The sequence below is a fragment of the Bactrocera oleae genome, chromosome 3, assembly GCF_042242935.1.
Source record: "Bactrocera oleae isolate idBacOlea1 chromosome 3, idBacOlea1, whole genome shotgun sequence".
Classification (NCBI taxonomy): domain Eukaryota; kingdom Metazoa; phylum Arthropoda; class Insecta; order Diptera; family Tephritidae; genus Bactrocera; species Bactrocera oleae.
The window spans coordinates 61,926,793-61,953,359 of record NC_091537.1 but is presented as its reverse complement, the minus strand read 5'-3'; the positions used below and the strand labels follow the sequence as shown (position 1 = coordinate 61,953,359).

Sequence of the window (26,567 nt, the reverse complement as noted above, 5' to 3'; positions counted from 1 at the left end):
GAGGTGGCGAAACTATTGTGAATAGGACTTTCGCTACTCCCTTATACCATGGTTTAGGTTTATCTGCCAATAGCTTTATATTATTTTGTTATTTGGAAAACAAGAGTTTGAATTATGTTATTAAATATTATTACAAAGCAAAAATTTACACTTGTTCGTGTTTATCAAAAGCGTATTACTAATGTACACAGTGTAAAACTTCACATATTTCCGAAAAAAAAAATGGGCCACAGTAAACATTTGAATGGTCGGTTTATTCATAACAATATTTCATCAGATAAAATTGTCTTTAAACCAATGACAGACATTACAATCCATAATGATCCTGTGCTAATTAACAATACCATCGACCCATTGTCAGTTAATGAAACAGAATCATCAACTTTTAAATTCAAATCGCTATTATATGATGAAAACGAAGATGAAATTATATCAGAGCTTAATGCTTGTAAGGATACAACCCAAGTTTGTATTGTTGAAAAAAATTAATAACAAAAAAAAATGTATCTAAATTTTTACAGCTGTTGGAGTTCATAAAAGAATATCGATATGTATTTAAACGCAACCATATTGTTCAGTCAATATTGGTTTTGAAAGATATTTTACAAGATCCTAAAAGTTGCTTAGTTAAAGAAGAATTATTAAAAGTAATTTTGAGTGTTTTGAAACCCCACGTAAAGTCAATAAATATTACAGAGCAAAGTTGTTGTTATCTTTGCCTCCGAAAATTTGAAGTTCCTAACACTAATGTGGTTATGCAGCAGTTGCTCCTGGGTGCACTAAAGAATATCCTTATTACGTCATCCGATAAACCAATTTCGTTAGCTGCATTATCCCGATTAGCAGTTGGTATTAACACTGGCAATGATTTTCATGTTCCTACGATTTGTAGACACTTTATTCCACATATAATGTCCCATATTGAACAGTGTGACAATGAGGAAGACTTACGTCTTCTTTCAATATGCATAATTAACCTCCAACCATTGATTACGAAAGATATTTTGGAAACATTTAAAAAAAAATTAACACTTTTAATTAGAAATGGTGTTATCAACGCAAAAAATCCAAGAACGACAGTAAAACTACTACATTTATTAAATATTTCAATATGGTCACAAAAAAATGGGCAAATTATACGACAGTTGTTAAGTTTACTATACCCAAATTTATCAAATCTAAATATAACGGATCTAAAAACCATAAGTAGAGTTTTTGGTTACCATTTGGAACCAGCAGCTTTAATTAGCCCACTTTGCAAATTGATGAAAGATTTAATTCAAAGCGACCAAACAGTTGATGTTCTCGCTGCCTATTTACCATTTATAGAACCTCGTTGGCGTGAGCCAACAATTGAAATTTGTAAAAATTTACTTTTTACTCCCGAAAAAAGCCTTACTCCATATCCGGCGGCCGAGTATTTTCAAATAATTCGTGCTTTAAAAATATCAGATTCGAAAATATGTGATGCATATTGGGCTAATATTTTGAAATCTTTGAATACGAATGATGAAGAGAAAACACACCTTCGGTTTCTGAGACACTGTCACCGTTATATGCATTTTAATAATAATTTGGGAGGAACATATCGATTCATTCCTCTCGAACGGAGACTCTCTCAGTTGGCTATGGAATTGATAGAAAGTGATGTATCTGGACGATTACCCTCTAATTTTGCGCGATTAGCAGCTTTTGTATTAGCATATGGTCATACACCTTTTGGATGGAAAAAGTTTCCTAATGTTGTACTCTCCAAGATTATATCCATGTCTAGTCAATTCAGTGCTATAGATTGCTTTCTTCTCAGTCGTGGCATTCATATTGCTTTGGAATTGCGGTAAGTTGATTTCTGAATATGGACTAAATTATATAACAGTGTATAAACAAACATATTTTAGGTTTCGTAATACGATTCCGTCGTTATTAGGGATGCAACTAGCTACTATAGATAGCGTATTAAGCGATTGCATTGGGCGCCATTTGGAGAGCAAGTACTTGTCAATTTTGGATTTAAACACCATAGTGCGAACACTTGGATATAGAAAATGTTTGTTTTTTAAATAATATAACTATGAAGATATACATACATTTTTTTCTATTTTTTTATTTAGCTTTAAAAAATAAAACAATTTATCAAGAAGCCTTAGGCAGATATAATCAACTTGATTATAGTGAACTTAATTCACGTATAATTCGGGAAATGGCTTACAATTTCAATATATCAAACTGTATTGTACCTATTGCTATGGAAGCAATGTTCACATACATAGAAAAAAACCATAGATACTTAATTGGCGAAACTGTGGAGAAAGTATTAAGTTGTGGTTATAATTTAGGATATATCCCACAATCTCAAGCTGTACTGAATAGCGCTGCATTTATTTTAAAACGGTATGTATTACTACTAAACAAGGAAGGAAGGGCTAAGTTTGGATGTAACCAAACATTTTATACTCTCGCAATTTTCTAGGATTAATAAAGGATTTAAATATTTTCAGGGTAAAATATGGGAATAATTTCAGGGAATATAATGTTTGCATCGTATTAATTTAAACAATAGGTTATATACTCACATAGATTCATTACTACGTTTTGTTACATGTCCGAGATATTTGCAATAAAAAAAAACGATGTAGCTAACACAAATCACTATATTTATCATATTAATGGCGAGGGCCATTATTTATTTACTATCGAATGCCATAAAAGTAGTCGAAATATTCTCGCTTGGTTTTATTGAGATATCTCCTGTTGAGATACGTATATATATTTAATTATAAATAAAGTTATTATAATTCTGCAAGTGAGGGTGTACCATATCATGTTATGTTTGAGAAAATATATTCACAGAAAGGCAATAGGGGTCGGTATTATATATAAGAGCTGTCGTAATTCGTGGATTCATTTCACACATTTCTCACAAGTGAACAAAACTACTATTATGTGAAACATAATGCGAGAGTATATAAATTATGATAAATCTGGAATATCTGGTAAAAATTTGTTGTGATAGCTATAGATAGTATTATCAAATACAGATAAAATCGATAAAATACTATACCTAGCCATAATATACGAATTACAAAGTTCCGATTGGTCAAAATGTAAAATGACTTAGGAAAATTAAGTTGATATAGTATAATATATTGGCTATAATATATTTTAATCGGGAAAACGTGTGAAATCGATCAACGAATCACCCAGCTCCCTTATACCATATATTATATTATACAATGATTTTCGTTCTTTTCGTTATTTTAGCAGAAGTTATTTCATGAATTGCGTGGAAACAATATACCTGGAGTACTGATTTCCCGACTTTAAACCGTTTATATTAGTCAATGTGTGTGATATTTTAATGAAATTAGCTGAACATATTTTCTCAAAGATAATATATGTATATGGGGCCGTCCATAAATTACGTCATCGATTTTGTGTGTGATATTTTAATGAAATGTGTGTGATATTTTAATGAAATTAGCTGAACATATTTTCTCAAAGATAATATATGTATATGGGGCCGTCCATAAATTACGTCATCGATTTTTTCAGATTTTAGACCCCCCCCTATAATCATCCTATCGTCATTTCTTAAAGACACCGTCTTTACCGACTCTGACTTTACCGTCATCCGCAGACCATCCCAAAAGATAAAATCGGGTTAAAATATGTTGCGAAAAAATTTAACATTCATTATTCGATGGAAGCGTGAAGGATTACCTAGGATATTTGTTATCTTATAAACTTATACTATAAACTCAACGGAAGAGGCTAAATTAAATATGGTATATTGGGTTGATGTGTCAACCAGAGGATCGAAATTAGTTATATTAGGGATATGGCTTAGACCAAAATATATTAAATTTTATTCAAATTCAGTGCTAAACCATATAATTTTTAAGAAAACTGAGACATTTAATTTCAGGAAAATATCACAAACTTTGACCATCATAAACGGTTTAAAGTCAGGTTGAAAGTCGGAAGTTACTTTATTAGGTAAATTGGGGATATGAGAAGATATAAACATTAACGTTTGGCATTACTTCAGTATAAACGAGAATAAGATAAAGATCTACTAGAATAACGAAAATCATTATATAAGGGCTCTAGAATCGATGTCACACATCGGCATTAAAATATAGTATTGTATATATGTATATGTGCACTTACTTTTCCTAAGATATATTTGTTGTTGTTGTTGTTGTAACAACATATATTTCATATTGGCCGTATATGCAGTAGGTATTGATCCGTTTGTATCCATTTTTGGCATTATGACATAACATTACCAAATAATAATGTTCTCTCAGTTCCCACGACAGTCGGGTCTACGTAACCAGAACGGACCCGGTTTTTTTATTTGGCCAAGGACTGTCAACTCGGCAGCATTTTTCAAATTTATTTCAAGAGGTTTTTTTTCGCTACAACAACAAGGTAACAAAGATATTCTCTGAGTTCTGGAAACACTTATATTACTTACATGGGGGCTTAAGAAAGTTTTCACCCGATTTTAGTAATTTTAGATACAATAATAACAATGACGGACGGACAGGTATTTCAATTCGTCTCATCATCCTTGTCATTTATATACGAGTACATACTTGTATATAACTCTATATCTAACTCGAAAGCATGAAAATTGGTAGCAAATTTATATATTTTTTTAATTCAACCGAAAGGTAATATAAAACTTAAGAGGTGTATATATTGTTGTTGTAGCGACAGAAAAATAAAATTATTAAAAATAACATTATTTATCTGCATATATAAAAATTACGTGTTACGTTGTTTGTCCGGGGTAAACTTATGAACTACTGAACCGATTTTTATTAAAAGTTAGCACACTGTATTCAGTTTGATCCAACTTAAAAGAGAAAATAGTTTATATCTCAATTATGTTAAAAGTCAAAATCAATTAAAAAAAAATATATATAGCAGCTCGTAGTAGATGATTCCTTGCCAATCCCACCAAACACACTGCAAAACCTTCCTGGCCGTCAATCCGGTCCCATTTGGGAATTCAGATGGAAATAGAATCGATCCGTCATGTTTTTTTGCGTTAGTTCGTGTGGCACCCAAACATCGAGTTTCTTTTTGAATCCAAGGTTATGCAAATTCTTCCAAACGGGTTTCTGGCTTATCTTTAGTTCCTCAACAATTAAATAATGAGCCCAGTGACGGTCTGTTTCCAGATGTCCATGATTTTATCGCAATTTTCGACGACAGGCCTCCCGACGCGTGGTGCATCTTTGACATCGAAATTACCGGAACGGAACCTAGCAAACCACTTTTTTGCTACACGTTCGTTAACAGTATACTATATTGGAAAATATAGCGAATTTTCTCTTTGCTGGTGTCCATCTTTGACGAGCGCTCACAAAGTACTGAGTCAATATTTGATTGTAATTTATTCACGATTTCATCGAATAATGAATGTTTATTTATTTCGCAACATTTTTATACTCTCGAAACTTGTTGCTACAGAGTATAATAGTTTTGTTCACCTAACGGTTGTTTGTAACACCTAAAAATAATCGAGTTAGATATAGGGTTATATATATATAAATGATCAGGATGAAGAGACAAGTTGAAATTCGGGTGACTGTCTGTCCGTCCGTCCGTCGCTCACAAAACGCGCCATTAAACGAAAGTGTCATAACTAAGCACTAAATTAAGATAGAACTGTAATTTGGCACAGGTGGCGCAGTAGCAAGGGACACCTGTGGGCTAAAAATTTTGAAAAAATGGGCTTGGCTCCGTTCTATAAAAGGTTTAAGGTATCCCAAACCATTCAAGTTAAAATAACTAAATTCGTTCAGGACAAATCACTTAAGCACCCCTACCGACACTGTAAAATGGATTAAAACTGATTATAGCCCCGCCCGCTCCCCATATAACGGTACTGTCAAAACTACTTATGGTGAAGTGAACTCCTGGTTCCTCGCACAGTCTGTCCCGTGTGTCAGACCATAATACGCCGGAATGTCACATCAGTCAAGTGCAATTCTTGTACTGGCTGGTGTCACTTTCTGTCGTGTTCTGGCCTGCGCACCACACGAGAGTGGAGTGCGTCGTATGTTGCCCCATGCTGTGGGAGTCTGCCCCCGCAATCACAAACAGTGGCGTCGCCAACCAACACCATAGTGCGACAACCGCCCATGCGGATAGCACAGCTGCAACAACCACCACCTACACGCACCCCACTCACCCCTAGGATCACGACTGGACACCCGCGACAAACGCGACTCTTACAATTTAACTGCAACGGACTCCAGAGCAAGATCGAGGAGATAGTTGCATTTATGAGCCGGGAGCGCGTAACGATAGCTGCGGTCCAAGAAACCAAGTTAAACAGCCGCTCAGATCTTCTGAGTTGTGCAGGTTTCAACGTTTTACGTAAGGATCGCGAGCGGGATAATGGTGGAGGCCTAGCCTTCATATTGCACAACACCGTGCAATATCGTCTAATCGATGTTGACATCGACCGCAGGGACACCACCCTAGAATGTCAGGGTATAGCTGTCCGGTCAGGCGATGTCGAGCTCGAAATATTTAATATATACATCCCCCCAGTTACATGTTGCCCAACAGGATATCACCCGAATATAGATGCGCTACTTCGTGGTGAAAACCGTCTGGTGCTAGGCGACTTTAACGCGCATCACGATCTTTGGCATTCCTGCCTGTCAAACGATCGTAGGGGGATGGAGCTGGCGGAACAGATAGACGATTCGAAATTCTGCACAATGAACGACGAAGCCCCCACCAGAATTATGGGCACCTGTAATAGCTCGCCAGATATTACCATCGCTAGCGGTGGTCTGATAAATAGTATAACCTGGCGACCTATGCTAACTCTTGCATCAGACCATCTGCCCATAATTATCTCGATCGAGAAACCTCCTGACTTTATTTCTGTGGATAACCGCACCTATGTTAACTTTAACAAAGCTAACTGGGTCGGCTTCACAGAATTTACTGAGAGCACCTTCAACGCACTATCCATTCCTACGGACGTCATCGTTGGCGAGCGTCAATTCCGCAAGGTGATCGCTGCTGCTACAGCTCGCTTCATACCGGCTGGAAGAATAGCGGAACTCCGCCCTAATTTCCCAGCCGAAGCAGCTGTATTAGCAAATGAGCGCGACACCTTACGCCATGCCGATCCCTGTGATCCCCGAATAAGGGATCTCAATTTGGAGATTCGGCAAATGGTAAACCATCATAAGCGGACAAAATGGATAGAGCACCTGAAGTCCTGCAACCTCTCCACCGGTGTGAGTAAGCTTTGGACTACTGTCAAGGCCCTGTCAAATCCGAGGAAACATGACGATCGGGTTGAAATTCAATTCGATGGCCATGCCTCCTCGGACCCGAAGAAGTGCGCGAGCTACTTTAGCCGGCAGTTTATACTGCACCCTTCGCCCGACAAGGCCAAACGATGTGTTACCCGACGGCTGCGCAAAATGCCAAAAGACTGCGCACCACTTACTTTCACCGATGGGGAGGTTCAGAGTGTCATCAAAAAGGCGAAATCGTCTAAATCCATCGGCCCTGACGGAATAAGCATGCTGATGTTAAAACATCTAGGCCCAACGGGAGTAAACTACCTCACCAAGGTCCTTAACCTGTCGATATCCACTCTTCAAATACCCGATGTGTGGAAAGTCGGAAGAGTGGTCCCACTGCTGAAACCTGGGAAACCCGCCAACAAAGGGGAGTCTTATCGCCCGATAACTCTCCTTTCCCCAGTAGTGAAGACACTTGAGGCCTTGTTACTCCCGTCATTCACCCACCACCTGAGCCTAGCAGACCATCAGCATGGCTTCCGTAAAGTGCACAGTACCACCACAGCACTTAGCGTCATAAACGCCCAGATAGTTCATGGCCTGAACCAGAAGCCACCCTGCGAGAGGACGATCCTCGTAGCGTTGGACTTGTCAAAAGCTTTTGACACAGTCAGTCACGCAACGCTACTTGAGGACCTGGAACAATCAACGCTCCCTCCAGGGCTGAAGCGGTGGACCATGAACTACCTGAGCGGTCGACACTCATCCGTACTATTTTGAGGTCAAAACTCCAAACTCAGGAAAATTAAACAGGGGGTTCCGCAGGGCGGTGTCCTCTCCCCGCTACTGTTTAATTTCTACATTTCAAAACTCCCCCAGCCACCAGCGGGAATTTCAATGACCTCGTACGCAGATGACTGTACGATATTGACGTCGGGCAATGGAATCGATGGCATGTGTTCAAAAGTAAACGGCTACCTCTCCGATCTTTCTCGCTTCTTTTCTGCAAGGAACTTAACACTCTCCCCCACTAAATCCACAGCGACCATCTTCACCAATTGGACGAAGGAGTACAGACTGGACCTGAACATTTCAGTCGATGGCACAAAAATTCCGACAGTAAATAACCCTAAAATTTTAGGCGTCACTTTGGGCAGTCTGTGCGCTTTCACTCCTCATACGACCGCGATAACTGCCAAAGTACAGAGCCGCAACAAAATCCTCAAGTCGCTTGCCGGCAGCTCATGGGGAAAGGACAAAGAAACGTTGTTGGCAACATACAAGGCAATCGGCCGGCCGGTCCTCAATTATGCAGCCGCAATATGGTCGCCTGGATGCAGTGACACGCAGAATAAGAAGCTTCAGACTTGTCAGAACACTGCACTCCGGACTATCACGGGGTGCCTCTTGATATCCCCAATCGAACACCTACATAGCGAGGCCCGTATGCTTCCGGTTAAGGAACATAACGAGCTCCTCTCCAAGCAGTTTCTGCTGGGATGTTTTCGCAGAAACCACCCCTGCAGACGCCTGCTTGCAGCGGAGCAGCCTCCTAGGAACATCAAGAGGTCCTTCCTTGACTACGTCGACGACATCAGACAGCACGCCGACCAGACTTCGGACGCAACTAACTTCAGACAAGCACTGACCGCCATTCACAGTGGAGCCATTAACACCTTCACCGACTCCCTTTCAGTGAATGGCGTAATACGAGTCAAACCACCACCCATTGCAGACACAGAGCTCGAGTTGCCTCGCGAATCTAGAGTGACCCTCGCGCAACTTCGTTCTGGATACTGTAGCAGGTTAAACTCCTACCTATCCAGAATAGACCCTGACATACCAAACACATGTCCTGCATGCAATGATTTTCCGCATGACACTAACCACCTCTTTGCATGCCCAACAAACCCCACTCATCTAACACCCCTCTCCCTATGGTCCGACCCCGTCGAAACAGCTCGTTTCCTGGGCCTTCCGTTAGATGACCTCGACGACAACGAATCATTTATCACCCAAACGGTGATTAGATAATCGTTATAACAACAACAACTTATGGTGAAGTGCGATAAATCAATGACTAAATATGTCAGACATTATATATACTACTAGGTGAAATTACATATCTCGGGACCTGTTCGACTGATTTTAACCAAATTCGGTATATAACATTATTCTGATGGTGATATCTTACGTTGCGAAATCGGACTACAACCACACCTAATTCTCATATACAATTTTAAATTCCATGTGATTCTTTCACCGGGTCAATACTACCTCCAACTCCCATATACTACTTATAATGCTTTTAGTTATTCTAACAAGTCTTATGCCGAAATCAGGGTGACTGTCTGTCCGTCCGTCCGTCTGTGCAAGCTGTAACTTGAGTAAAAATTGAGATATCAAGATGAAACTTGGTACACATATTTCTTGGTACCGTAAGACAGTTGGTATTGCAGATGAGCGTCATCGGACCACTGCCACGCCCACAAAACGTCATTAATCAAAAACAAATAAATTGCCATAACTAAGCTCCACAAGACTTATTTGGTATACAGGATCACGTTAGGGAGGGGCATCTGCAGTTTTAATGATTATTTAAAAGTGGGCGCGGTCCCGCCCCCTAATAAGTTCAATGTGTATATCTGCTATACCACTGAAGCTATAATAACAAAATTCACTGGGAACAAATGTTTTTAGCATCTCTATCGACGGTGTGAAAATGGGTGAAATCGGGTGACAGCCCCGCCCACTCCCCATATTACGGTACTGTTAAAAACTACTAAAAGCGCGATAAGTCAAGCACTAAACAAGCCAGAGACATTAAATTTTATCCCTTGGATGGTATAACATGACTTTATACGGACCACGTTCAAAATTAGTCAGTGGGCGTGGCACCGCCCACTTTTCGGTGAAAACCCATATCTTGGGATCTGCTTAACCGATTTCAACCAAATTCGGTACATAATATTCTTCTCATATTTCTATGTTATAGTGCGAAAATAGGCGAAATCAGATTACAACCACGCCTATTTTTCATATAACACCATTTTAAATTTTATCTGATTTTTTCACTTTCCACTATGCAAATCATGCAACAATAATTATATCGGGGTAAAACTTTACGTGAATAATACGCTTAAAGTATGCCACCTTGTGACCAAAAATTGTCTAAATCGAACCAAAACTGTTCAAACCCCTAGGTACTGAATATGTGGACCCCAGTGCCCATAGTTGACCTTTTACCGAAAATATCGGTCAATCCACAAAGAAATCTTAAACGAGTATACCATTTGATGTTGCGAGAGTATAAAATGTTCGGTTACATCCGAACTTATCCCTTCCTTACTTGTTTAATATAAAGTTTTACCAACACCTTAAGGTATCCCCGGGCTTTGATTCTTGCAGGTTGCAATATTATAAAATGTTCGGTTACACCCGAACTTAGCCCTGTTTACTTGTTTAATATTATTAAGTTTTGCCAGCACCTGAAGGAATTTCCCTTGCTTTGATTCTTGCAAGTTGTAAAAGTATAAAATGTTCGGTTACATCCGAAATAACTACTTCCTTACTTTACTGTTTTCATTAATTTTATAATAAATCATAAATTTAGAGCAAGAAAATAGAAATTATAAATAATCAGGCAGGTTCTGGAATTCAAGTAAAAGTGGAAATTAAAATGAATATGAAGACGAGGGAATTTTTAAAGCCAGACATATCTTTTTCTGGTGGACCATGTACATTAAACTCTGTAACCAATTAGTTTCACAGCGTATAGACTTTATTTTTGTCACCCTTTACAAAGCCTCCAGCAAAGTCACTATGAGCTTCCAAGGCTCGAATAATAATTGCATCCTGCTCTGCGTTCTTTTATTTTCCCCATATAATAATTAAAATAAACTATTTTAAATATTTTGTCTGCATAATTTTAACACTTAAATTTATTTACATGTTTGCATGCACCAAATTCACACCATTAATTTGAAGTGAATAAAAACCGAATATTTACCTGGGGATTTCGTTTTTCAGACCATTAATTTCCCCTCGAAATTCATTTTGAAAGAGAAATGTAAAATTAAATAGTGAAAGATAGAATTCCGAATGTAGGATTGAAAATGAATTTGCCTGAAATTCACACGGAAGTGTAGGGTCGGCTTTAGAATACCGTCCTAGGATTTCGGGAATAAGATGGGTATGGGCGGATAGAGGATGTTCTCCAGACCAAGAATATACCGTTGCACCGAAATACGAATTTTGAATGAGAAAGTAAAAAAAAATGTTTCAAATTATTGTCCATTGCTTTTTACACATTTCGACCACCTTTCTGGCAATTTGTGGATACCATGCTTATAGAAATGTTCGTTTTTTGAAGCAAACCAATCAGACACCCAATCTTCGACTTCTGCGTAGGAATCAAAGCTCAGCCAATGCGTGTCTCATCGATGAAAACAAATAGTAATCGGGACCAAGTCTGCTGAATACTCCCAGCCAAGTACTTTAATTCTATCCTGAACCAATTTTGTTTTTGTAGTCGTTGTTGATGGTCGTCGATGGTTAGTATTTTATTTACCATCTCCGATTATTGTTCCTGTATTTGGGATATAATCTTTCTTTTTGTTTTATTTTTGATCGTTTGCAAAATGTATTAGTATGGTAACACTGGTTATTTGTCAGTATGCAACCGTTGTATTATTGTGTGAATAAATAGAATTGAAAAAAAAGTTAAATATTAAAAAAAAACAATTTTTTCACTATATAAAGTGAAATAAATATGTACAAACGAATTAGTGAAGTGTAAGTGGATATAAAAGTGAAAATATAAGTCTTAAATACATTTTAAATCGAAACAATACTTACTTTAAATCAGTAGTCGACATTCTTACGCATTCAAACGTTTTATTTTTTGTGATTGTATGCGGGTGGAGAGCGACTCAACTGTTTCAGTGATATGTTTTACTTGTCCCCTCCGTTTTTCAGTTCAAATGTAATGAGGACCATCACTGGTTTCCTTAAAATCGTTTTTGTATGAAAATAGTATTTTTTTCCGCAAAATATTTTCTAAAGCTCTGTTTCAACTAACAACACAATTGTTTATGAGCTTACTAGTATTGTAAAAAAATTATTAATGAAAATTATAAATTATTTATTTTTAATTATTAATAAATAAGAACTGATATATCAAACAAATTATATATGTATCTATTTAAATGTTCAACAAAGAAAAATACGTGTGGAACTCGGGGACTGCCGCGGTAAAGCTTTTGCATAGCATTTTTTATCAACAACAATTATAATTATTTATTTTTTTCTTATGCAGTATTTTTTTTTTCTTTGATATTAATTCAAGTTATACTTTTAGAGCGTGGTGACCGATTACAAATTGTTTTCTTTTGTTAAATAAATGAGATGTTAATAAAGTTTAAAATACTTTTATTATCTTACAACACATGTAGGTTATTCAGGTTTATGATAACTGATATAAGAAACATAAGTTTGAGACTTGATATCCTGTAAATATCTAGAAAATACCGCGTCAATATGGTTCCATATTTTGTTATCGATTCTTGTAAATTATTATTAATTTTCAAATTCATTTTTTTCGAAAGAAAAGTTGTCATGGAATGGAAATTTATTACCATTGATAATCCGATTGAAATACATAATTTCAATTGTATTGTTCAATTCAAACGAGATACTGTTCCATAAGGTGGGGTAGCTATTTACCAAAGTAATAAGAATGTTACTAATATTATGACTCCGAATATTAAATAACACGGGTCCACACGAAATTTGACCTCGACTTGAAAGTGTAAAATTTCTTTAGTTTAGGTCACAAATACACGAAAAAAATATGACCTTCAAAAGTTTGCTTTTATGGTGAGGAAACTAATTAAACGAATTTTCTTAAAATCTGTGGTTTTAATGTTTAATTTAAGATAGAACTACATAGATAAATGTATTTATCATTTTTATTAAGTTTCACTATTCAAATAACTTAAGAAAGAACAAAAAATGAGTTAAAAGTGTACAGTTTTACTTTTTTTTTTGTGTTCATAAGTGCTTTCTCTTAATAAAACCCAAATATAGTCTCCCATCATGTTTTCATTATATTGGCCCTGATATCGCTGTTCAAAGTTCATGATGTCCTGATAAAAGCGCTCTCCTTGCTCCTCTGAATACACTCCCATGTTGTTCTGAAATGTATCTAAATGGGCATGTAGCATATGTACTTTTAAAGACATTCTGCAGTCCATGGCCTTAAAATTTGTTAACATATATTTTTTACATATATATTTTCAACTAACTTTTCATAGTTTTTAGCTTTATTATTTCCTAAAAATCCAGAAACTACTACTTTGAAACTGTTCCAACTTGCCTTTTAAATGCCAGTAAGCAACTTTGGAAATTGTTCTTTGGCAAAAATTTTTCTTATTTGTGAACCAACAAAAATCCCAACTTCAACCTTTGCTTCAGATAATTTCGGAAAAAATGTTCTTAAGTATTCAAAAGCGTCTGAAGTTTGGTCGAGTTTTTTCACGAATTGTTGCATTAATCCCAACTTAATATGGAGAGGTGGCATTAACACTTTTTCTGCTTCTACAATAGAACTGAATTATACGTTTTGTTTCCCGATACAAAATTCGGTTCTATCAGGCCAAGACCGTTGAATGTAGGGCTTAGCATCCGCTCTGCTGTCCCATAAGCACAGATAGCACGGAAACTTGGTATATCCTCTCGTAACCCCATTAAAAATCCGACCATTTTAAAATCACCAATCAACTGCCAATTGTACTCGTCATACTTTACTGCGTCAAGCAAGATTTTAACACTATCATAATTTTCTTTTAAATGTACCGAGTGAGCAATTGGAAGGGATGGAAATTTATTTCCATTGTGTAATAAAATGGCTTTCAAGCTTTTGGTAGAGCTGTTGATGAATAAGCGCCATTCGCTAGGAATGCAAGATATACCAATTTCTTCAAACATACCTTTGATGTCATTGCAAAAACAAAGTCCATCTTCTTTTGTGAAAAACGTTGAAAATGTCTTATGCCTAGTTCGCTGATCTGTTATATTAACATCATCAAGCAAATTCCACCGTTTTAACCGAGAGCCTAAAAGCTCTACTTTTTTTTTTGGTAAATTTAAATCTCTTATTAGGTCATTATAATATTCTTTAGTAATAAGATGGTGTGTTGGTTGTTCTGGGGTAGGTGAAAACTCTTTATCGGAATTACTTTTATATGAACTCAGAGATTAGTTACTTTTTTGAGATAGATTCTTTGGTGACTCAGGCACTGGTCGAGTCAGGTAATGTGGGATTGGAGCAGAAGAAGATGCAAGGTCAGGATATTCGACAGGTTTTGCATTTTTACCTCTACGTCGTTTACTCGGGTTAACAATACAAAAGTAGCGATCATGGACATGGTTACTTTGTTCACGCCAAATTCTTGGTGTCGCAAACTTCATAGACCTTTTTTCACCTCGATACCAGCCTAAACTATAGAATTTAAATCAATTTCTATTATAGTAGATTCGCCGCTCAATTAAAAATCGCTCATCTTCCAAAGATCTTTTACAATAACCACAAGCAACATGTGGAGTCCATGATTTATCTTCATTTCGAACAGTACAGTCAAAATATGCTTCATAGGCATCGCAGAGAACTCCCAGCCAAGTACTTTAATTCTATCCTGAACCAATTCCAAAGTGTGCAGGTGCTTTGTTGTGTAACAAAATTACTTTGCCGTGTTTTGCTTCTGGTCCATTCTGATCGTATTGCAATCAATGCATGGTTCAAATTGATCATTTGTTGTCTGTAATGATTAGTATTAACAGATTCACCTGGTTTTAGAAGCTCATGTTATACCACACCCTACTGATCCCACCAAACACAGAGCATTGCCTTCTTACCGAATTGATCTGTTTTTGTAGTCGATGTTGATGGTCGTCCCGGATTAACCCATCTTGACATGACTTTAGCTGATATTTAGTGTCTCTAACACTCATAAATTCACCACATATATAACAAAATGCATCAGCATCGTATTTACACTTTCTCGATGACATTTTAACGTTTTCTGGATATGTACGAAACACCTGTTATTTATCACTTGAGTGCCATCTGGAGGCACTCTATGAATATAAAAACTCCACTCCAATCTCGCGGTATTTTTGAATGCATTAAAACTAATTAAAATTTGTAAAAAATTGAATAAAGTGTATTATTATTATAACTATCGCAAAAGCAAACTTTATACCAAGATAAAGTATTTTCTTTTCGTTTTTGCGTCTAAATAATCGAAAAATCATAGTATGAAGTTTAGGACAAACAACAATTATTTTTATGTTGACCCGTGTATTTTATTAGTTATTAATTAAATTTTTATTAAATCCCATATTTTTATTTTCCATTAAAAATATTGTATCTTAAATATTATTATTTTTGAATCACCATACTCTTCAATTGATTTGTTCCGCTTGATATATGTAAAAATACGCCCAAAGTATGCAAACATTTTGTGCATACTTTGTGATCGTGTTAGGTTTATTTCCGTTACGGAATTTTTTGATTCGGTCACCGCGCTCAAAGCCCGCGATAAAAGCTATGCAATAGCTTAAAATATATCAATTCTCCGTTAACCCTTAGACAAAAGAAAACTAACAAGGTAGATGCTGAACCGGTAAACTTATTAAAAAAAATTAAAAGGAATTTGCTACTCAAATAGGAAATATTCTAGATAAGATTATTGTATAAAATTGCACCAAATAGCCCCACTTTACGGTTTTAATTTTTTTTTGAACTAAAAGAACGATATTAAGAGTTTGATGATCGATTATTTTCGCCTACATTAGTGATAATAATAAAATGTATGTATGTATATAAAGTACTTACTATTTTTTTTATCACTTTCTCCATTAATAAATGTACTTTGTTTATTCATATTTAAAACACTTTATACACCAAAATGCAAAAATTGCTTTCATCCGAAAATATTACTTGTCTCCAGAATTCCGGCGACTTCTGTATTTATGTAATTATGAGCAAAATCTTGTTGGTACAGTTAAACACAGGTGGCGGAATTATGGTGTGGTGTTGCATGGCCACTGGTGGTGTGGGTCAGCTTGAATTTATTGAATCCACAATGGATAAGTGATATTTCAACATTTTAAAAAACAATTTAAAACAAAGTGCAGAGAATCTTGGATTATCTTCGACGTTTTGGCTCCAACAAGATAATGACCCGAAGCATACTGCGGAAATAGTTAGACTATGGCCGGCCAGATCGCGGTTTTGACGTTAAAATTCCGGTTTTTTTATATTGTTTACGAAGCGCTGGACAGAAGAATACGTTCTTCCTATAGGTTGCCCAATTTTTCTGAAACTTTCGCCATCTTTCCACAACTTAATGATAATATTTCTTTCTGACAGACTAATTTCTTTTCCTTTGGTTTCCATTTTTTTATATATTATAAAAAAGTGTCACGAGCTCTTTAAACGACTAATTATATTAAAACAATAGAATCTACGCAAAAAGAACGAACAAATTCATGAGAAGTAACGGTATTTCCAATTCAATCTAACTGATCGCAGACTTTCTGGTGCCTATATTTACTTGTTATTACACTAAAATCCCGTTATTGCATTTTGAACTTAAGAATTTAAAAAATTATTGAATTACCTATTTACATTGTGTTTTTACTTCACTTAAAAAAATGTGTCGGGTGAACGCAGACTTTATCGGCTATGTGTATATGCAAGCTCATACATAAACATTTCGCATGAATCAATTAGTGTACATATTTACATACATATGTTGCATGTGGACAGATATACAAACATTATGAGTGTTATGTTTATTTTCGTTACGGAATTTTTTGATTCGCTCCCAAAGCCTGCAATAGAAGCTATGCAATAGCTTAAAAATCTAATTCCCACTCACTATTAAAGCGCATATAAAGTGGTTGATTTTTGCTTCATTATGCGTACACTTTCCGCGCAAGTCTTGTTCGCTGCGTAGCATTGATAAATCTACAAGTAACCAATCCCAAGATTTTCACTAATACACACACGCAAAAATGGCCCACTTGGTACGGGTTGCCTCAAAAATTCAACTACTAAAGTCATATTTGGCACGGGTTGCTTACTAATATTCTACTACTAAAACGTCCAAATGCCTCAAATCTGCTACAATGTGTTCCGTGATATTTTTTAAAACTTATAACTTTAGGCTCACAGGCTTAGGTTACACACATAGGAAAACAGCTGATTCTTTTGTTACTTGTAGGATTCTACAATGCTGCGTAGTCAGAAAGCAACAGGCACTGTCTTTGCTTATACAGTAAAATAATTTTCGCAAGTCTGTGTCAAACAAACGTATATTCAGAGCTCGCTCATACTGTGTTCACATGGGGACTCTTTTGTCGCTCATTATCGGCAAATTCTCTTTTGGTGCCACTCTGTGCGTTCACACGAGCGAAAAGAGTCCAGCAATTCGAGTCGAGATTTTCTGTCATTCCTTTTCATAAAATTTTCGCAAATTGTTTGTGCGGTTCGGCTACGCGGCGCTTAGAGCGTGTTGCATAGTTCATTTGTATGTTGAACTTACATTTTGCTTACAAGGAATTATTGCATAATACAAGCTTAATAATTTCAAAGATATACTTAAGTCGGGAGTTCCCTAATCCACCAGAATGGATTGAATACCCGCTGCTAATATTTTCAAGGCCAAATGTATGTCAGGAATTTCCTAATCTTTCGGGAAATACTAAAACCCCATAACTCTTTTACTCCATTTTTTTTTTTTATTATTCAAAATGAAAAAGAATGCTGAATTGCGTAGCAGCGAACTGCGTGCACGAGCGCTACGATCCGTGTGTGAACTGGGCCTCCGAGAGTGCCCGCGAGCTATGGGCACGGTTACCTTTTGATCCATTTTTTTTCTCTTGGTCCATCACTTTGTGAAATGGTCCATTTTGAATGCAATACTTTAGGAAATTTTCTTTGCCCAATAAATGAACAGGGCTTTTTCATTATCGCCACAATCATATTCATTGGCAGCGTTGTTAAATAGTTTCCCGACTGTTCTCCAAGTTATCGAATCTGGAAATTTGGGACTAGTTCAGTGTTGCCAGCAGTGAAGATTTATTTTCAAAATGAAGATTTTTTATAAAAAAATATCATCAAAATCTTAGAGTGAATATATCAAAACGAAATCAAAATATCATGAAAAAAATCTTTATTATCAAGATATCTGGTAATACTTAAAGATTTGTTTTCTTAAATTTGTTGGATTTTTGAACACCCTAATTACATTTGGTTGGCAAAAGATTTTTTGGTAAATGCTCTTAAGATCTCTTAATTTAAAAAACATGATCCTATTTTTGTTTTGCTATGCATATTTACATTATATTCATACTAAATTATACTTTTAATATGTTTAGTGATAATATATTTTAGCACATAGGCCTGAAGAATATCTAATACTGTATAAAGTGATACTAAATGTAATATTTGTAACATGTATCTATACTCGTTTACCTAAATGATGTATTGTACTAAATTAAAAATATGAGTGATCTCAGGTGAAATCAAAAATTAAAAATGTTACATAAAAAAATTAAAATTAAATTAATAACGTGAACGTCTTTAGTTTGTGGAAAAATATATTCAATTTTTTTCTCACACTACACACCAAACCATTTCTATCCAAAATTGCAGCAAACTGCTAGACAACTTCTGAACTGCTTTTCTAGGAGAAAAAAGATTAATTGAAAGTATTTTCACGGAAATAAAAATTAATTATTTGAATCATAACTAGCCGGACTACATTAGCGACCAAAAATATTGATGTTAATAAAATTAATTTCCAGATACAACAGCTGATGCCAGGCGATCAGATGTATTTTGAATTATTCGCAGGATATATTATCAAAGCAACCATTTTGACTAGAAATTTTTTTTTATTATTCAAAATGGTCCGCAATATGGTCGCCTGGATGCAGTGACACGCAGAAGAAGAAGCTTCAGACTTGTCAGAACACTGCACTCCGGACTATCACGGGATGCCTCTTGATGTCTCCAATCGAACACCTACATAGCGAGGCCCGTATGCTTCCGGTTAAGGAACATAACGAGCTCCTCTCCAAGCAGTTTCTGCTGGGATGTTTTCGCAGAAACCACCCCTGCAGTCGCCTGCTTGTAGCGGAGCCGCCTCCTAGGAACATCAAGAGGTCCTTCCTTGACTACGTCGACGACATTAGACAGTACGCCGACCAGACTTCGGACGCAACTAACTTCAGACAGGCACTGACCGCCATTCACAGTGGGGCCATTAACACCTTCACCGACTCCCTCTCAGTGAATGGCGTAATACGAGTCAAACCACCACCCATTGCAGACACAGAGCTCGAGTTGCCTCGCGAATCTAGAGTGACCCTCGCGCAACTTCGTTCTGGATACTGTAGCAGGTTAAACTCCTACCTATCCAGAATAGACCCTGACATACCAAACACATGTCCTGCATGCAATAAGTCTCCGCATGACACTAACCACCTCCTTGCATGCCTAACAAACCCCACTCATCTAACACCCCTCTCCCTATGGTCCGACCCCGTCGAAACAGCTCGTTTCCTGGGCCTTCCGTTAGATGACCTCGACGACAACGAATCTAGAATTTATCACAGAAACGGGGATTAGATAATCGTTACAACAACAACAACTGGAAAATTTGATGGAGAAATGATCCTGTTCCCACGTATTCCAATGATACTGTCAAAGATTCTATTCAGAAAGTTACAGTTTCTTGTTTGTTTAGCTTTCGCTTTGGCCTTGAGACACAAACAATGTCCGATTGCTGTTTACATTTGGAAAATTTATGTTTTTTGCATGTGCAACTTTATGTGGCATGCTCACGTGTGGGAAAGAATATTACACGGGTCAACAAAAAAATAATTGTTGTTTGTCCTAAACTTTATACTATGATTTTTCGATTATTTAGACACAAAACCGAAAAGAAAATACTTTATCTTGGTATAAAGTTTGCTTTTGCGATAGTTATAATAATAATACACTTTATTCAATTTTTTACAAATTTTAATTAGTTTTAATGCATTCAAAAATACCGCGAAATTGGAGTGGAGTTTTTATATTCATAGAGTGCCTCCAGATGGCACTCAAGTGATAAATAACAGGTGTTTCGTACAAATCCAGAGAACGTTAAAATGTCATCGAGAAAGTGTAAATACGATGCTGATGCATTTTGTTGTATATGTATGTGATGAATTTATGAAAGTTAGAGACACTAAATATGAATTAAAGTCATGTCAAGTTCTCTGCGATGCCTATGAAGCATATTTTGACTTACTGTTCGAAATCTAGATAAATCATGGACTCCACAAAAAAGGTCTATGAAGTTTGCGACACCAAGAATTTGGCGTGAACAAAGGAACCATGTCCATGATTGCTACTTTTGTATTGTTAACCCGAGTAAACGACGTAGAGGTAAAAATGCAAAACCTGTCGAATATCCTGACCTTGCATCTTCTTCTGCTCCAATCCCACATTACCTGACTCGACCAGTGCCTGAGTCACCAAAGAATCTATCTCAAAAAAGTAACTAATCTCTGAGTTCATATAAAAGTAATTCCGATAAAGAGTTTTTACCTACCCCAGAACAACCAACACACCATCTTATTACTAAAGAATATTATAATGACCTAATAAGAGATTTAAATTTACCAAAAAATAAAGTAGAGCTTTTAGGCTCTCGGTTAAAACGGTGGAATTTGCTTGATGATGTTAATATAACAGATCAGCGAACTAGGCATGAGACATTTTCAACGTTTTTCACAAAAGAAGATGGACTTTGTTTTTGCAATGACATCAAAGGTATGTTTGAAGAAATTGGCATATCTTGCATACCTAGCGAATGGCGCTTGATCATCAACAGCTCTACCAAAAGCTTGAAAGCCATTTATTACACAACGGAAATAAATTTCCATCTCTTCCAATTGCTCACTCGGTATATATGAAAGAAAATTATGATAGTGTTAAAATCTTGCTTGACCCAGTAAAGTATGACGAGTACAATTGGCAGTTGATTGGTGATTTTAAAATGGTCGGAATTTTAATGGGGTTACAGAGCGGATATACCAATTTTCCGTGCTATCTGTGCTTATGGGACAGCAGAGTAGATGCTAAGCACTACATTCAACGGTCTTGGCCTGAAATAACCGAAATTTGTATCGGGAAACAAAACGTAAAATTCAGTTCTATTGTGGAAGCAGAAAAAGTGTTAATGCCCCCTCTCCATATTAAGTTGGGATTGATGAAACAATTCGTGAAAAAACTCGATCAAACTTCAGACGCTTTTGAATACTTAAGAAAATTTTTTCCGAAATTATCAGAATCAAAGGTTAAAGCTGGGATTTTTGTTGGTCCACAAATTAGAAAAATTTTCGCCGATGAGTTATTTGAATAGTGAAAGTTAATAAAAATGATAAATACATTTATCTATGTAGTTCTATCTTAAATTAAACATTAAAACCACAGATTTTGAGAAAATTCGTTTAATTAGTTTCCTGACCACAAAAGCAAACTTTTGAAGGTCATATTTTTTTCGTGTATTTGTGACCTAAACTAAAGAAATTTTACACTTTCAAGTCGAGGTCAAATTTCGTGTTGACCCGTGTTATTCAACGAATAACGATGAATTAAATTAAATTGAAAATGTAAATATGATTGTTAAAAATTTTAAATATGATTGTTAAAAATGAAGAATGATCTACTCTACTTACTTCATTCCTTATATTAAACGTTATCAACTAACAACTGTGAAAATTACTATTGAAATTCATTAATTTTTCAACAGACAAATATTAGTATGAATCATTTTCAAAATTAAACCCCAAATACAATCGCTTGGATTCTTATACCGGAAATACCGTTTTCGTGTTTATTTGCTAATAATATTTTCGCTGAATTGAATAATTTATTATAATATGTATACTCTAGGTCATTAAATGTTTTTGTTAAAATGCATAAAGGGTTTTTATATAATATTTCAGCACTTTCATAAAGCTAAATTCATTTATGGTTTGACTGTTAGAATTATCAAAATATCCATATTTTAGAAAAGACTAATAAAGTTTTTTTTTAAATGTAGCAATTCGAAGCTTGTAAGTTTATTTGAATTGACAACTATGCAAATTACTTCCAATTTTGAAAATTTTATGATTCATTTTCACACAGCAGTAGCCGGATGGACGGACAATTACGTATAATTGTGGATAATTCACTTGGAATCCAAACGGTTGCGCACAAATGATTCACGAAAATTAAATAAAAATATGCTATCATTGCTGGAACAGCTTTGTTGCGATTTTGACCAGGGTAACTCCTATAAGTTTATTTCGTCAACTCATGCTTTAATATTTACAATATTAAGATATTTATGGAGAGCTGAAGATGCTTCATGGCATTATTTTTTTTTTATCGTCTTGCTCGCCCCATAAGAAACATTATCCATTTCTGGTGCCATCAGCATATACGCTAAAATTATAGTACACATATTTTCGATTCTTAAAAGGGGTATTAAAAGTGAAATTGGTAATTTGACCTTTTCGCTGTGCGTCTCAGAAAAACTGCGCTGTTATCTTTAATAAAGAGAACATGCAAAAATGTACAGTTCGATAATACTTAAAATCAAACAGTAAATTATTGAAAGAATGTTAAAGAACGCAACACAAAAATATGAATCTGCTTATTCTGTTTCACATCATATGTACTTGTATGTATATCAAAATAGATATGTAAAGGTCATCCTAAATACCATAATAAAATGACTGCCGAAAAATTAACTAAATTTATTCAGAATAGTTGGCTAATTTGTACATACATATTTTCGGATATTAGTGTAACGATTTCGAATTTAAATTTTTTGTAGAGACTTCGAAAACATGAGTGGCTTGTCGATTGTGCAAGCATGTCTGGCGCTGTGCTACTATAAATCGATGCCTGAAGATCTTATTGAAAAAGTGTTTTGTGTTAAATTTATTCAACGAATAGAAGAGGAGATTCACATGTGTTACTCCAAGGTATTGTCTTCATAATTTTTTAATTAACATAAATTTATATAATTGTTCGTGAAATGCATCTTTTTAAAACATTGTAAAATTTTTCAGGCGACTTATCCTGAACGGGTACTTAACTTAATAATGCAGTTAAATCGCACAGTGTGTCTGGATTACCCGGAGGCGAATGTACCATGGTTTCAACAAAATTACTTGGAAGCTCAACTCAGTAAAAGTAAGTTTAGATTACTTTAATAAATAAAGCGATAAAGCCCATGCTCCAATTGGGCTGTTTCCAATTAATACTATTCTCCTGCAAAATTATGATTGTATATGAATTTTTGTGTTGTAAATGTTTTCTAGACATGGACAATTGTTTTTAAAAATGTTTGCCTTTACCATCTTCACACTTTTGGGTTCGAAAAAATTTGTTTTCAAACATTTATTCCACTCTGAAGTGAGTTGGTTTTTAAATGTCCAGTGAAAGACGATATTATGATACCCTATGTTTTGATTTTTTCGATGGCAGTAGTAGTAACTGTTCTCAGGTTGTGAATTGTTATTCTCGAGCATGTGAAAATTCCCCTTACCTCGCTCAACTTTTTACCGTCCAATAATAGTCATCGAACCATTATGAAATTTATCTATACCTTCTGTAGCTTTCAGAATTATATCGAATATAAGGGTATACATTGTGGTTTTTGCATCGCTAATCTAAAACCTATTTAGAAGCAAAGATAAATTAATTGAGGTCATGTAGGTTTAGGAAACGAGCAGTTTCGACGTAACACTACAGTAACGCGAGCAACTGGAGCTCTTGTTTCATTATGGTTGCCGGTATTTACCGGGAGCGAGTCGATAATATTTTTCTTGATGGTGACTCCTAATTTAAGATTAGATCACTGCTTGTTGCTGATTATCAAGTTCGAGGATATTGCAGCGATGTAACAAGGTTGAATGCTCAGGACTAACTGCTTTGATGCAAAAACTCATTGCATCATTACTACGTCCGCAAATTTCTGTCAATCGAAAGGGCTAAACTAAGCCGCAAATGAAGATGCAATACAGTATTTTGGTACTGGGTGTCGAAGAATAAACGTAGTGAAAGCTTTTAAAAAGTAAGCGTGGCTCCGCTTAAAGCACATATTCCACGAAACACCAAACAATAGCTTGTTTATGAATGTTGGTACTAAATTTGAAGATGAGTTATGTAAGGTATTAAATTTCTCGATATTTTCTCTCAATTCAGCAATATCTGTGAATTCTAATTGTCTAAATATTGAATACCTAACCAGCACATTTTAAATTGTCATAGCTTTGGTTCTTGAACCACTTGGCGCAATTATTATATAATAAAATAATTTATTGACATCGTCTTATATATATAAGTTTGTATGGTATTTTGTAAAATTATAGGTGGTAGATAACAAATAAAAAAATAATTTAACGAAATTTGGCATGAGTTATTTCCGAAGACAACAATGTATTCTCGGAAGAAATTGTTCAGATCATATCACTATAGCAAATAGCTGCCATACAAACTGAACCAAGCACACACTACGGCCATTGAAATATTTAATTTATTGCACCTAACCTACAAATATTTTACGCTTTTTTAAATTTTATTAATGAAATGACTGGATAATATTTTATTTTATTTTATAGAACATAAAACTCGAAGCAAATTTGGCGATGATGTCAAAAATCTCCTGAGTGCAGTTTTAAGCGACGATAATTTCTTCAGCTGTAATCACATTACACCTTATGGATATCAAGTTAATACATTTTTGTTTATATACCATACATATACACACCTACATATTCGGTATACCCATTTTCAGCCAGCTTTAAATTGCTGCTAGAAACGCCAATGAGCTGGCAAAAATCCTTATGCCATACAATTTGTATGGAGCATCCTATAGGAGTGCGAAGCTATTACAGAGCAAATTAAAGTTTAAATTTTGAAAGACATGTTTTATTCAGTTCCGCCCGGATAATCTTCTTTTTCAATTCTGACATATTTTTATTTCCTTTTGTCTTGCAGATTGATTTTGTAATACATTTCGATAAAAATCGTGAGCCTATTCCTGCTCCAGCAGAAACAACAATCTTAGATCGCATAACGAAGTAAGTTTATTTATTTTACTGCTTACGCACTGAATCGTAAAATTAGTGAAATATTAATTAAATTAGATTTGCAATACTGTTGCTGCGGTTAGACTCATTTTGTGAAAATGATCTGACAGCATTGCGTGGACCTGAACACCTTAAAACAAAACATTTAGAAATGATGGGCTACAAAGTGATTCATATTAACGAGCATGATTGGAACACAAGATACATGAATTCTCCTGAAATCAAAACAAAATATCTTAAATATCTCCTGCAGATATAAAAAAGTTATATAGTGTGTTTATACCTAATATAATTGTTTGATTAATTATTCTTAATGTTCACGTAATTTGTAAAATAAATTGAAATATGAATTGAAATTGAAATGAATAAATAACATTTTATAGAAACTAAAATAAGTAAACAATTCTAAATTTTCAATGTATATAGTAAAAACTGAATCCATCCACGATGTTTGTAACATCCAAAAGGAAACGTCGGAGACCCTATAACATATATATACATATATCAGCATGACGAGCTGAGTCGATTTTTTCATGCCCGTCTGTCTGTTCGCCAACTAGTCTCTTACTTTTTGAGATATTGATCTGAAATTTTTCACACATCTTTTTCTTCCCAAGAAGCTGTCCATTTGTAGGAATCGCCTATATCTTACCACTATAGCATATAGCGACGATCAAAATCACGTTATTGTATTAAAAACTTTTTTATTTGACGAGATATCTTTACGAAATTTGGCATGAATGAATGTCCTAGGCAAATCTATAATCTCCGAATAAATTGATCGGGCCACTGTAACATATAGCTGTCGATATATACAACTGAACGATAAAGTTCTTGTTTGGAAAATTTGTTCATTTGACAAGAAATCTTCATGTTAGAGGTCTTAATACAAAATCGATTTGTTCTTAAACAATTCCAATTTAAATTTTCATATTATTGGATTTACATTGGAAACGAGGTTAAAATCTCCAATTTTTGATACTGAGATTTTAAACAGCGAATTTCAAATACCCTATCTTATATACCACCCCATTCGGACTTATCTGTATATATCTTCTTTATTAAACA

General features: G+C 35.4%; 1 protein-coding gene across 5 annotated transcripts; it reads left to right on the top strand.

The window, feature by feature from the left end:
• The first annotated feature begins 2 nt into the window (after window positions 1–2).
• Window positions 3–25,902, top strand: LOC106622023 (FAST kinase domain-containing protein 1, mitochondrial). 5 transcript variants are annotated; one of them, XM_014241066.3, is made up of 9 exons: window positions 3–465; window positions 522–1,837; window positions 1,899–2,047; window positions 2,112–2,391; window positions 23,237–23,387; window positions 23,475–23,598; window positions 25,029–25,138; window positions 25,408–25,490; window positions 25,557–25,902. In XM_014241066.3, the coding sequence occupies exons 1-9, from the start codon at window positions 115–117 to the stop codon at window positions 25,756–25,758; spliced, it is 2,766 nt and encodes a 921-aa protein (XP_014096541.2). In that variant the 5' UTR covers window positions 3–114; the 3' UTR covers window positions 25,759–25,902. The 5 variants fall into 5 exon arrangements, 4 of the variants coding, with proteins under 4 accessions (XP_014096541.2, XP_014096545.2, XP_014096544.3 ...); XM_014241070.3 differs by having other exon boundaries at window positions 107–247; XM_014241069.3 differs by having other exon boundaries at window positions 307–448.
• Window positions 25,903–26,567: the final 665 nt, after the last annotated feature.

Excerpts from the sequence above, each read along its gene's own strand:
- LOC106622023 (XM_014241066.3), top strand. The coding sequence starts at position 115 with ATGTTATTAAATATTATTACAAAGCAAAAATTTACACTTGTTCGTGTT. Across the intron at positions 2,048-2,111 it reads AACACTTGGATATAGAAAAT|CTTTAAAAAATAAAACAATT; the intron begins GTTTGTTTTTTA and ends TTTTTTATTTAG. Across the intron at positions 25,491-25,556 it reads ATCTTAGATCGCATAACGAA|ATTTGCAATACTGTTGCTGC; the intron begins GTAAGTTTATTT and ends TAATTAAATTAG.